General features: G+C 34.9%; 1 protein-coding gene across 1 annotated transcript; it reads left to right on the top strand.

Annotated features, from left to right (window-relative positions):
* Window positions 1-1,044: 1,044 nt before the first annotated feature.
* On the top strand, window positions 1,045-3,245 carry PRS (Homeodomain-like superfamily protein). The gene is made up of 2 exons (XM_020384637.3): window positions 1,045-2,065; window positions 2,418-3,245. Exons 1-2 carry the CDS (start codon window positions 1,688-1,690, stop codon window positions 2,649-2,651), a joined length of 612 nt encoding a protein of 203 aa, XP_020240226.1. The 5' UTR covers window positions 1,045-1,687; the 3' UTR covers window positions 2,652-3,245.
* The last annotated feature ends 10,964 nt before the right edge of the window (window positions 3,246-14,209 follow it).

Below are 14,209 nucleotides of genomic sequence, written 5' to 3'. Positions count from 1 at the left end.
ATGACGTGAGGGAATTGGAAAATGAACGGTTGAGATGGAGAGGAATGTTGACAGAGATGACAAGTCCAAAAGAGACAAGGCATTGGACACTCTGCAACATGCATTTATGGACTCTTAACTGTTCCATGCTTAAATTTTCAAAATGTCAGCACCAAGGACGAAGCATGCATATGCACACAACCGGAGACCCCACCTCAGTCACTTGCCATTTTGCCAAGTCTCACCTTTGGTACCCTTGTCTCTTACACTGTCCTCATATGAAATATATTTCACAATCGTGTGTGCTTCATATGAATAAATAAATAAAATGCTAGTATTTAGTATTTGGTTTTAAGACTGTGGAAGGTTTATGGATACAATTCAATTCAATGGGAGAAACATTTTAATTTGATATGTCACTGGTTATTTGTTTTGTGATTATACATATATAGAGAGATATACAACTTTACACCATCATCTACTTATATATTGTGTTGTATAGTAAATTTGTTGACATTTATAAATAAAAAAAAGTTTTAGATATTTTTACACTTTCATTTAATTACAAATAATCTTGTAAGATGATTTTGTTGACTTTTACACTAATGACTTCAAAACACATACTAAAGTGATTTTATATTGATTTATAATGTAAGAGTTTATACATTTAAAATGTTTAATCATTAAACTTTTACAAAAATTACTTTAAAGGTTATTATTCTCACGATTTTTGATTAATTGATAGTGTAAAAATATTTAAACTATATATGTACATTAAACTCTTCTATAAATATCGATGATGTTGCAAAATAATATAGGTTAATAATACATTTCGATTTTGAAATTTATGAAAATATACCAAATTTATTTAATAAGATTAATTGATAGTGTAAAAATATTTAAACTATATATGTACATTAAACTCTTCTATAAATATCGATGATGTTGCAAAATAATATAGGTTAATAATACATTTCGATTTTGAAATTTATGAAAATATACCAAATTTATTTAATAAGAAGTAAGAGGCAGCTAGCTGCCTGTCTTATTTTATGAGCTGTAATAAATAGAATAAATATTGTATTGAAAAGAGTGTATTACTTGCCTTCTTGACATAAATAAGGATAAAATTTCACACCATCATAAAATTCATGGAAATATAGGTGATAGGATGTGAGATATAAAAAATTTAGTGGAGTAGAATTTTTCTACAACAGTTAATTTTGTTTTAAGGTTGAAGTGTAATTTTCACAGTTGATACATATATGCATCAGCAACAGTGTGAGAAGAGGGAACAAATAAGATTTGTCACCACCCGAATTATAGGTGGTTAATTATCATGGGAGAGAAAGGGCTATTTGTCAAAACTGAAGAGCATATGGTACTGAATTAGCCTTACTTGGGAGGAGAATCTGATTCATTCTGTTAAGAAAAGTTAATAATAAGGTCATGATGACTCACACACCCCACCACAATCAGTTCTAGTCATCTCATTTCAGATTCTCTCTCTGTGCATGGACTGAAGCCTCACTTGAATGCTCCTCTAAAAGGAACATCAGCATGAGGCTAGTACTTTTTACCTATCTAATTCACCACCCTTTTTCCTTTTTGTCTCTTCCTCCCCTACTCCACTGTACATTTCTCTCTGTCCCTCTATTTATACATCCCCTTTCCTGTCTCAAGAAACTCATCACATAGAGAAAGAAATATGTCTCCAGCTACAGGTTCATCAAGATGGAGCCCTACCACAGAACAACTCATGATCTTGGAGGAACTGTACAGGAGTGGCATTAGAACTCCTAGTGCCTCTCAAATTCAGCAAATAACAACACACCTTTCCTTCTATGGCAGGATAGAGGGAAAGAATGTGTTCTACTGGTTTCAGAACCACAAAGCTAGGGATAGGCAGAAACTCAGAAGGAAACTCACCAAGCAACTGCAGCTACAGCAGCAGCAACAACAACAACAACTCCAACTCCATCATTGTCAACTCAACCAGGATATCACTAACCATTATGTTGCTTATCCTCCTCGTTCTACCACCCAAGATTTTCCCTTTTTTAACTCACCTACCTTGCTTTTTCAGGTAAGCTTCCTTTTCCCACCATGCATGTGCAAAGCCTAACTAAGAGATTGTTTAGATACAAGTTTAAAAGTGTCTGAGAGTTTTTTTACCTAGTAGAGAAGCTTCTCAAAACACTGATACCTTCTATCCAAACAAAATATGATGTATTAATGTTATGCTGTGTGTCCCCCCTCATGCATGTTTATAATAAATCTTGGATGCAATTAAGTGATGTAAATGCGCATATATAATGACATGCACAAGGGAATTAAGAAGTCTTGGATTCATTGATTTAAGAGTTTGAGCTATACTTGAAGTCATGGAAAAATTAAACAATGTTTGTTTTTCTACTTTCTTCATTTCATATGTCCAGGGAAGAGCTGCAAACACATCAGAACAGGCATTCAATTGCAAATGGAGTGTGTATAACAACCCTCAAAGTAATTTGGTGGAGAAGAAAGAGACGACATTCTGTAACTACGGTTGGACAACACTTGTCGATGCTTATCAAGCATCTTCATGTTGCACTCGACCTCTCAAGACTCTTGATCTCTTTCCACTGACAACCACCAGAATCAATGAAGACTGCACCACACCACCCAAGTAGTTCTAATAACTCTATTACTGTTCCACTCTCACCAACTAAAAACCTAAAACTGCATGTGTGACATTGGATGTTAATAACCTATTGCTTAAGGAAATTAATCTCTATATACAGTGCTTCTAAGGGTACCATGCTGGGATCAATGTACCGATTACCAAAGAATACTTACTCTTGTACGTAGGATCTTTGGTTGCACCATGTGAAAGCATGATGGAAGTTCAATGCTTTCTTTGTGTGGGTACATGGTATATCCCAGTGTGATACTAAGATTATTTTATCTCATATAATGAACTTTGTCACTTGTTTCTAAGTGTTCTTCTGTCATTTCGATTTTGTTGTCTTCACTTTCATTAGTTTAGCTAGTTATGAGATAAATATTTTGACTATTCTGCCGAGTTTGTATGGGAATTGTCGAAACGGTAATTTGTGTATTGATATTATATGGTCCCGACCTGTTATATCTTTTAAGTCTATTTAATGTGTACCGGTTGTCCTTCGTTCATCAATCTCGAAATTCTCTCATCGTGCATGATGCAAAATAAAAAGTCTTTATTAAACTTGTTGTAACTTTTTGAGCGAATGTAAAGGTTACTGCTGTTTTTGGACATGGATCACACCACATTTAAGACAAATTAACACATAGAGTACATGGTCTCAACTGTCAATCGCTGAATTGATATATACGGATGAATATTGGTAACATGACACGACAAATTTGAACAAAAATTATTTAAAACTTGCATGAAAATTCAGAAGTTATTTGTTTATTAAGAGGGAGAAAATTACCTTTGACATTTTATGAATAACTAGTAGAGTTTATATTTTGCTTAGGGTAAGGTGAGAAAGAATGTTATTAAGTACTATATAATAAATAATAAATGATATGCATGCACTTGCATTTTCACCAATCTTTCACTTTATTTTTCTCATCTTCACATATTACATATATTACTTATCATATATCTTTCACTTCTCTTTCTCAATTCTTTTTCTCTTTATATATACTTTAAACATCTCCAATAATATTCAAATAATTAATTAATTTTATTTTTTAAAATGAGTCTAAACATATCACTTCAATTTTAAGTTATCCATTTAATTTATACTCCAATACAATTTTTTTTATCTAAAATTACTTATCTCAAATACTTAAAATATTTCATATTTTTTCTACTACAAATACAAAATTTAAACAACTTATAAGTAAGAGTTGTTTATATAAGTAACTCATTTTAATTTCATATCTTTCTCTTATATATACATATATATATATATATATATATATATATATAATCAAAATAATATTGTATGTCTAAATAACCATAACAATTTTCATTACCAATTTCTTATTATATAGTGATTATTTTTCTCAAATATAAATGTGTTGCAATATTATATATATATATATATATATATACCAAAAACAACACATTCATTAAACATTGTTACACACCTAACACTATAATTATATTGGTCTCACTTTTCATTGTCTTTACCAATTATCAATCTTTAGACGAGGAAGTAGATAACTTAGATTTCTTAAAAGGCTTTTTTAACTAAATAAGCAAAATTTTAAGTTTTAATATAAGTTTATTGAGCTTAATAGACCGGCTTGTATACATAATAGTATTATATAATAATATATTATATAGTATATATTTATATTATATAAAACATATATTATATTTATATTTAATAGATAATTATTAATAATAAAATTGTAATATTATATCAGGTAATTTAATAATTCAAAATTTTGTTTTTTAATTTTGGCTTGGAACTTGTAAGTTCAGACCTTATTGTGGGTTTTTGTATTGTGGATGTGTTATAAACTTATTTCACACATTTTGTGTTTCTTTAGAAAAATATATTTGGCTATATTATGGATTATTTAGATTTGTCCAATTGTCTTGCATACTTATTGAAAATAAAATTAGTAATATCATATGAATATATATATATATATATATATATATATATATATATATATATATATATATTAATATTAATATTAATATGAATACAATGGCTTGTTGATTTTTTTTATCATTATAATAATAGTAATAATACTAACATGTAATAATAGATAAAGGATATATTTTATTCCTTAAATGTTTTTTGTCTTTATTTTTAATGGACCATTTTATCCTTCTAATGAAAACTTTCATTAAGTAATTATACATTATATTTTTATTGCAAATGAAAATTTATATTAAGTAATTGTACATTATATAATTATAATTGTACTCTAAGAGTAAGTCTATCTAAACTTATATTAAGTAATTATATTCCAAGAGTAAGTCTATCTAGACTTATTCTGTTCAATAACTTATGTTCTACATCAAATTTTAACGATTTAACCGTTGAATTTAAAATTCTTAATGCATAGATCAATTTTGTAAATTTTTAAAAAATTTAAAAATCATTTGATATTTCATTTTATTAATTCAAATTGACGGATAATCATAAAATTATTTTATACATTGATTTGAATTAACGAAACAAAGTATCAAATGGTGTTCAAATTTTTTTAAAAATTTGTAGATTTGATCTATGCATTAAAATTTTAAATTCAACAGTTGAATTGTTCAAAACTTGATATAAATCATGAGTTATTGAACGGAGTAAGTCTAGATAAACTTACTTTTGAAGTAAACGGATCCTCCTCATATATATATATATATATATATATATATATATATATATATATATATATATATATATATCCAGATGTCCCGAAGCGGATCTAGGGGGAAAAAGGGGAAAGAAGGAAAGTGATGTCCCGAAGCGGATCTAGGGGGAAAAAGGGGAAAGAAGGAAAGTGCAGATGAGCATGCAACAATAAACCAGATTTACATGGCGGTAGTCCGCACAATACTGGGTATCAAGGGCACACCTGACTAGTCAGGCTTACAAATCCCAGGTTTTCGCAAAAATTTTATGATGCAAAAAATAAGCGAAGAGCAAGTAATACAAAATTGTTGTATTGATTGAACAAGAAGATACAAAGGCAAGAGAGAAAAGGGGGAGGTTCTCACTCTAGACTCTCTTCACGCTTACCGGTGCCCTCTCTTGTGGGCAGGATACAAATTTATAGAAAACTTAAAGATACTATTACAACAGTGATTACTATTACAACAGTAAAATGAGTTTTCCGCTACAGTGAACAGTACACTTCCGCTTCCGCTACAGTGAACAGTACACTTCCGCAAAATGAGCAGTAATTGTTGACTCTGGGTTGTTGACTTACTTCGTCAGGATGACATCAGGATGTCGTCAATATTCAGAGCCGGAATAGTGCTTTAACAGCGATTGGAGGAACTCAGTCTTCTTCAGATGCTTCATCAAGGTTGATTCCGAAGCAATCATCTTCATTCTGGAAATACGACCCGGATGAAGAGGATGGAGAAGAGACTTTCTTCTTGGCTTTTCCTTTCGACGAACTGGATTCTGAGTCTGTCTGTAGGAGCTCAAGAATTTGATGAAGATTTGTCGCTAAAGCTTCATCGTTTGTGGATGCTGCAAGGGCTGCTGCGATCTTAGCCTTTCGATTAAGAAACTGGCAAGTTTCTGGATCAGCGGCCTTGAGGCTCTTTGGATTCTTTTGGAACCAAAGCGCTACTCCCTGTGTATTGGCTCGGGATGCATCAAACTGATCCCACCATTTGACAGAGGCTTGCTTGCCTAAGATTGGAAGGAGCTTGGAGGTCTTCTTGAACTGGTGTTGCCAGGCAAAGATCCAAGCTAAAGAGAACTTTGAGAAGAAATGAAGAGATGTATGGAACTGGCTGGTCCCCTCTTCAAACCTTGATTTGAACTGATTATATCCTTCTTTGATGTCTGGGGGAAGGATACTCAGGATAGGTCCAAAATACTCCCACCACTCGGCGAACCATTGTGGAAAGAAATACCGAATATTTTGTTTAAAATAAATAAGCCAGGAGTGCCTGTGGTGTTTGTTTTGAAACCAAAAAACATTTGTCCAGACATTAAGATAATCCCAGTAATTGTACCCAATTGGGTGAAATGGCTGAGAAAATTTTCTGACTTGATTGGGTTTATTGTCAAAATCTTTGAAAGTCAAAATTTTGAGGATTTGAATTGTTGAGTGCGTGATAAGCTGGTTATCATTTTTGTCAAAATTGTGTTTAATTGAAACAGATTTAGAATCCACCAGTATGAATTCGTAAAATCTCCTTGTCTTGATAAGACTAGGGGGTTTGAAAAGAAAACCTGGTGGAAAGATTTTTTCGCAAATCTTGTTTGGGTTTGGGTCCCAAAATTCGGGTTCCATTTGGATTGTAGGATAAAACCTTCCTTCTTTTGGTAAATAGGAAGATGGTTGTTTTTGGGCAACTGGCTGAGGCTGCTCAACCAATTCTTCTGATTTGGAAATTTTTGAAATAATTGATTTCAGATATGGGTCAGGTTCTTCTGCAAGAATCTGTTTCCAAGCTTTGGGAGGTTGTTTTTGGGTAATTGGTTGAGGCTGCTCGACCAATTCTTTTGGATGTAAGGTTACCTTTGATTTGGAAATTTCTGAAATAATTGATTTCAGGTTTTGATCCCAGAAGAGGTCATTAGGTTCTTCTGAAAAAATTTGTTTCCATGATTTGGAAGGGAGGTCGGATAACCCACAATCCTGAAGGGCTAGAAGGGTTGGAAGTGCCATGGCATAGTCCGATGGCTTGGTTTGATGGGTAGATGACCCTGCTTTGGTTTGCTGAATAGATGACCCAACGATTGATTTGTTTTGCTGAGATGACCCAGCTTGGGTTAATGACCCTTTGTCTAAGGTTTCTAAGGAAACCTTGATTGATTTGTCATCCTCAATTGAGGATACTGATTTTGCTGGGCGATTTGGTTTACCCAGAACGATTCCCTTTCCCCTTCCCCTAGAAGAGGATGATCGCAGCCTTAATTTAGGCGTCATTGCATTCTATTTTTCCCTGTAGAAATTCACGGGTAAGATAGTCAGGTAAAGTGTTTGAGGTGCCTTTGATATATTCAATGTCAAAATCAAAAACACTTAAAATTGCTTGCCAGCGGGCAAAGATTTGTTTTGATGCTAAATTTTTAACATCTTTTTGCAAAATATCTTTGGCTGATTTACAATCAACACGGACTAAAAAATTTTTATTCAACAAATCAGATTGAAATTTTGAAATACATAGTACAATGGCCAAAACTTCTTTTTTAACAGTAGAATAATTTTGTTGGGCCTTGTTCCAATGTTTTGATGTGAAAGCAATGCAATTTTCAGAATCATGCATGGCTTGTTTGAGAACACCTCCATAACCAATATCAGAGGCATCAGTTTCGACAATCTTTGGGAGATTGGGGTTGGGTAGGTATAGACAGGGTAAAACTTTAACCTGCTGTTTGATCTGTCTGACCACATTGGTATGGACAGTAGTCCACGGAGGGGGAGATTTCTTGAGCCTTTCATGAAGAGGTTTAATTATGTTACTGAGTTGAGGAAAGAAATCAGAAACATAGTTTAAACAACCAAGAAATCTTTGAAGTTGTGTCTTCTCAAGAATCTGATTGGGAAACTTATCAGCAAACTCTATGGCTCTACATATTGGCCGGATAGTTCCCTGAAAGATTTCATGACCAAGAAACTTGATCTTTGTCTGAAAAAGACAGATTTTGGTTTTAGAAACAGCAAGGCCATTTCGTTTAATTACCTTGAAAAATATTTCAAGATGTTTGAAGTGTTGATCAATAGATGTGGAGAAGATAAGAACATCATCAATATAGACAATGCAGAAATTTGAGTATGGATTGAAAATGTCATTCATGATATTTTGGAACTCCGAAGGAGCATTCTTAAGACCAAAGGGCATCACGTTCCATTCGTATTGTCCAAACGGGACAGTGAAGGCTGTCTTGTAGCGATCACTAGGATTGATTTGGATTTGCCAAAATCCAGATTTCATGTCGAATTTAGAAAAGATCTTTGCCGAATGTAATCGGGAAAGAAGATCTTTCTTGTTGGGAATTGGATATCTAATCCATTGAAGGGCTTGATTAAGTGGTTTATAGTTGATGACCAACCTAGGAGCACCACGCTCGATTTCAGAAGCCTTATTAACATAAAAGGCTGCACAAGACCAGGGACTCTTGCTCTTCCGGATTAAACCTTTGGAAATAAGATCGTTGATCTCCTTTTGACAGTGGATGACAAGTTCATGACTCATCTGGATTGGCCTAGCTTTGGTTGGGATTTGCCTATCAGTAAAATCCTTTTCATAAGGAAGGCTGACCATATGTTTCTTTCTATCCCAAAAAGCATTAGGAAGATCGGAGCAAACATGACATTGAAATCGATCATGAAGACTCATAATCTTTTGTTTGATATGGGATTGAGAAAGCTGACTTTCGATATGTTTGAAAGAGACTTCCTCCTTAAGGAAATTGATTTGATTAAGCTTTCTATCAATCTGATTGATGCTACGAAAGAGGGGTTTATTCAGAAATTTGAACATGATTGTTTTTCCTAGATAATGGGTAGATATACCTTCATCAGATATCTTAATAGGGAAAATGGATTTGATGAATGGTGTTCCAAGGATAACATCATTCTTAAGATTTTTTACCAGGAGAAATGGAGTTTCAACCTGGAGATTATCATTTTGAATGATTGCGGATGGGAGCTTATACTGGATTTCTAGTCGTGAACCACTAGCAGTCCTAAGCTTCTCGGAGGTTTTGTGGAAGTATTTGGTTGGAATGAGTCCTTCCAGAATACAGTTAGAATCAGCTCCGGTGTCAAACAAAGCGATTGTTTTTAAGACAAAATCTTCGACTGAGATAGTAACATCAATATAGAATTTTTGAATGCTACAATGATTGATCAGAGCGTTGAAGAGGGTATCATCATCATCAGTGGAGACATGGTCAGATTCATGATCATCACTGGGATTGTCATGGTCATGCCGGACCATGTTATCGGAAAAAGCTTCAGTTATTTGAGATATGAAAGTCTCATGTAGCTGTTGCTTCTTTTTGAGGTCACGAACCTCAGATTTAAGAGAACTGATTTCAACCTGCAGGTCTTGAATTGTAACAGGCTTAGCTGCAGATTTTTCAAGGCGTTTGAGGGTTTGAGTAAGATCAAACTTATTGTTAACAAACCTATTATCAAGCTGTGACTTGTTAGGTTTATGGAGGATTGTCTTGAGCTTTTCAAGATATTCATTTCTTTCATGAGGATCTTGAATAGACTTTAAGGCATCAAGAAGAAGATTTTTCTCATCATTGTGGATAACATTGATGAGAGGAGAGTCAGAGTTTTCATCACTAGAGGAGGAAAGGTCATCATCAGCTTGAATATCCTCGGAGGAGGACATTGGTGTATCAACATCTTCATTGCTACTATCAGAGGAGTTGATTAGAAGGTAAGCTGATCCTGGATGGTAGAGTCAAGATTAAGTTCTCTAACTTTAGAGGAGATTCTGCAGAATTTTGCTAAGTGACCTTTACGGCCACATTTGAAACAAGTCCTAGTTTCCCTAGGGTTTGTGGTAGGATTGAAGCCCCGAGGGGTGGGTTTAACCGCAGGAGGCCTACTGGTTGTTTTAGTGATTTGTCTAGACTTAAATCTAGGGGTTCTTTTACCAGGCTTGTGAGAATTACTCAACTGGAGCCTAGATGATTTTCTGTGTTTGGTGGGTTTACCAGAATCCTTAGAACAAGGAAGACCAAATTGCTGGCAAAAATTTCCCAAATCTTTGCGGTTCTGGGCCTTCTCTTTGGCTAATTGTTTCTGGATTTTGTCATCTTGGCAGATTTTGAGGGCTACCTTTTGGACGTAAGCTATGAGGTTACCATAACTTAATTGGCCGTAAGGGATGTCACCATTAAACTGGGATCTGATCTTCTCCCTAACTTTATCTCCTAAAGATTTTGGGAGACCAGCTAAGAATTCTTCTTTCCAGAATGGTTGATTATTATCATCCCGGGTGTAGACTCTTGTGAGGAAGGTATCCTTATACCACCTAAAGTCTCCTAAGGTTCTACACTTAAGATTGGACAGGAGTTCACCAGATCGGTCCTTCCAAATACTGGGATCTCCGATAAAGTGTTTGATAATGGCCATGATAAGGGTATTTACAGCATCGGGGATAGATTCACCTTTAACTGTGGTAATGATGTTACCTTCGACATCAGTTTTGACGGCAGTGAGAATTTCATGTTTTTCTTCTTCAGAAACATAGTTATCCCACCATCCTTTGAGTTGTCCAGAAAAACCAGACGTCAGGATTTCAACAATAGCATCATCAGTACTATCAAGAGCAGTTTGATATGCTGTAGAAACCATTGTCATATGTTGGAGAGTACTAAGGATATTATACTCGGTTAAACCATCTATATTCCATTCATAGATGTTTGTGGCACTGAACGATCGAAAACTTTGATCATTCTTTTCCTCAAGAAGGAGATCAGGGGCAGTGGCCCGATTATAGTAAAGTTTGGATGGCTGCTTCCAGTTTACAGCCTTGGTGATTACAGGATTAACCTGGAGAATAGATTTATTACTGGGTTCAGTAACTTCAGAATCAGAACCTATAGAAGAGGTTCCTAGCTTGTTAATCCTAAGGGATTGGTCTTTTTGGGAGGTACTCCTAGTGACGGGTCCTGTCTTGACAGATCCGACCTGAGACGAACTAGGGGTATCAGGGATAATAATAGAGCTATTTTTGGCTTCTTTAGATTCTTCTAAAGACTTAGTCCAGTTAAGATGGATGGCTCTAAATTTATTTTTAGTCTGACTAGTAAGACTAAAAGGTTTGAACAAAGGTTTGATAACCGAATCATTATCCTTAGTCCCAGAGGATGAAGGTGTTCTTACAAGTTTTTCTCCTAGGACTTGGAGGTACTTGTTGGTGTAGTTGTTTTGTTCCATAAGGGCTTTAATATCCTGAGCACCTATGGTTTCATCAGATTTATACTTAAAGGGCGAAGCTAGGTATTTGTCCTCTAAGTTTGGGATAAAATAACTACTGTTAGGCGGAAGGTCAGATTTGACCAAATTACCGTCCTTACGGTGCCAAACAGTAAGTGTATTGACAGAATGGTCTTCAGTGATGGTAATAACCCAAGGTGGATGGATATTATTCCTTCGAAGGTAGACATTTAACCAATCGAAGAAACAAACATGGGTTTGGACATTATTGAGGAAGGTATAGAATAAATCTATGATATCTGACCTACGGTCACCCTTAAAATTACTAAGGAACCACTTCCTCTGAGTTGTCCAAACATCAGAGTAAAATTCCTTATGAAGGGATGGTTTATCTATGGTGTAACTATTCATAGATGACCATATTGCATTTCAGATTGAGTAGGGGAATGGATTTCAGTTGTGGTTTCTTCTTCGGCCCTACTATAGATTGATCTAGGGATAGACGAAGAATTGTCTAAACCCTGAAGGTTGGTTTCAGGAATGATGATTCTAGGATTCCTAAGAGATTGGGATGCTACCGAAAAAGATCTTCTAGCACTATTGTACTCAGATCTAGTAGCTTCAGATCTAGTGGAAAAAGAATTTCTCCGATCAAAAATGATCTCTACCTTACCAGCCTCAGATTGCCTAATCTCTTGGAATTCAGGGGTTTGTCTGGGCAAAGTTGGGGTTGCTCTATCGATTTGCCAGGATGTGGGTAATTCAACCTCATCCCATTTTATAAGTTTGGGAACAGCCACGTTGGCCTTTGCCATGTCAGTGACAAACAAAGTGGTTTCCCGATCGGTTGTTTTAAGGAGAACCCTTGAGTTGCAAGTGTTCATAACCTTGTATTGGATCCTAAACAGGAGTGCTGCAGGGATAGAACCTTCTTTCATGTTTAACCCATGCAATCTGATATTTAAAAATAATGAATCTAAGACGTTTCTGTCTAAGAGACTCACAGTTTTGTTTGGAAAACAATTGAAGTAAACAGGACCATGTCCTAAACTTGTTTCTACGGTTCCTATAAGGAAATCATGGAAATCATTGTGCCTAATATCTCTAAGACACATGAGGATTGAAGCGTTAAGCCCTTCTCTAACGAGGGGTTTAACAGCTACCTGGACACATCCTATATGGAGGTACTTGTACTTCCTAGAGTGTTCAGTAACAGACTGCTTTGAGAGAAGGTGAAATTCTTCACCAGCTTGAGGATCCAAAGGGATATTGTTTTCAGCAGTTTTGATAATATATTCAAAACTGCGGACATGTTTGTTTTCATCAGGGATGTAAAGCTCATCCTGAGGGATTTTGGGGATTTCCCAGTTGTCGATTGCTTGATTAATATCTTCAAAGCAAACTTCTTCTTCAAAGATATTGCTTTTAGGAGGAATTTCCTCCATTGATTGGTTTTGCTCGGTGAGCAGATTTTTGGAAGATGAAGAAGAGGAAGAGGATGCTTTGACAGTAAGACGGCGAGAGAGAGAACGAAGGAAGCTACTCATGATAAGAATAAATCCAGTATCATCACCCTCATACGGTTCCATAAAAAGTTATAGTTAGACCTAAGTTGATTTTAATACAAAATCATCATATAAAGTTACTGATGAATAAAGGATCATGAACTTGTTTTACCCAGAAAAACTCTTTTTTTTTATTTTTTTTTATTTTAGTTCGTGGCGTTGTTGGTGACCCAGTAACGAGTCTCTCTGGGGGTGTTCTAGAGACACTCTTCTGAACCAGAAGATCCAGAGTTTTCCAGCCAATAAACCATTTCAAAGAAATTTTTACAAAGGTTTTCAGATCTGATAATCATTCATGGTGATCTACGGTCAGCGCATAAACTCCATGACTTACTGCCTTTCCATAGGCCTTACTGCATCGCGCCCCATTCCAGAAACACCACGGACCATTTTCAGATCCAAATAAAAGTTCACAAAAATTTACAAAACAGAAATTAAATAAAGCAATAAAAGGTAAACCATAATTCATAGATCCAGAACGCAATAACCTTATAACATGATTTTAATATTAAAAGCAAACTTAGATCCAACCATAAATTCCTACTTCCCCATCAGGCTCTGATACCAGATGTCCCGAAGCGGATCTAGGGGGAAAAAGGGGAAAGAAGGAAAGTGCAGATGAGCATGCAACAATAAACCAGATTTACACGGCGGTAGTCCGCACAATACTGGGTATCAAGGGCACACCTGACTAGTCAGGCTTACAAATCCCAGGTTTTCGCAAAAATTTTATGATGCAAAAAATAAGCGAAGAGCAAGTAATACAAAATTGTTGTATTGATTGAACAAGAAGATACAAAGGCAAGAGAGAAAAGGGGGAGGTTCTCATATATATATATATATATATATATGAGGGGTTATAATAATACTGGTGTAACTTTTACTAAGTGATACACTGCTCAATAACTTTATATTAAATGCGAATTTTGTAAATTCAACCGTTAGATTGAAAGCTCATATCACTTTATATGTGTATATCAAATTTTGTTAAAATTGAATAACAACTTGAAGGTAATCAAAGTGTTCATATTTTATTATATCTTAAAATGAATATATTACGTCAATTTTATTTTATAAAAATAAAG

This window comes from Cajanus cajan, chromosome 4 (genome assembly GCF_000230855.2).
Source record: "Cajanus cajan strain Asha chromosome 4, NIPB_CcT2T_4, whole genome shotgun sequence".
Lineage (NCBI taxonomy): Eukaryota > Viridiplantae > Streptophyta > Magnoliopsida > Fabales > Fabaceae > Cajanus > Cajanus cajan.
The sequence above is the reverse complement of the archived record's forward strand: the minus strand, read 5'-3'. Positions and strand labels throughout refer to the sequence as shown.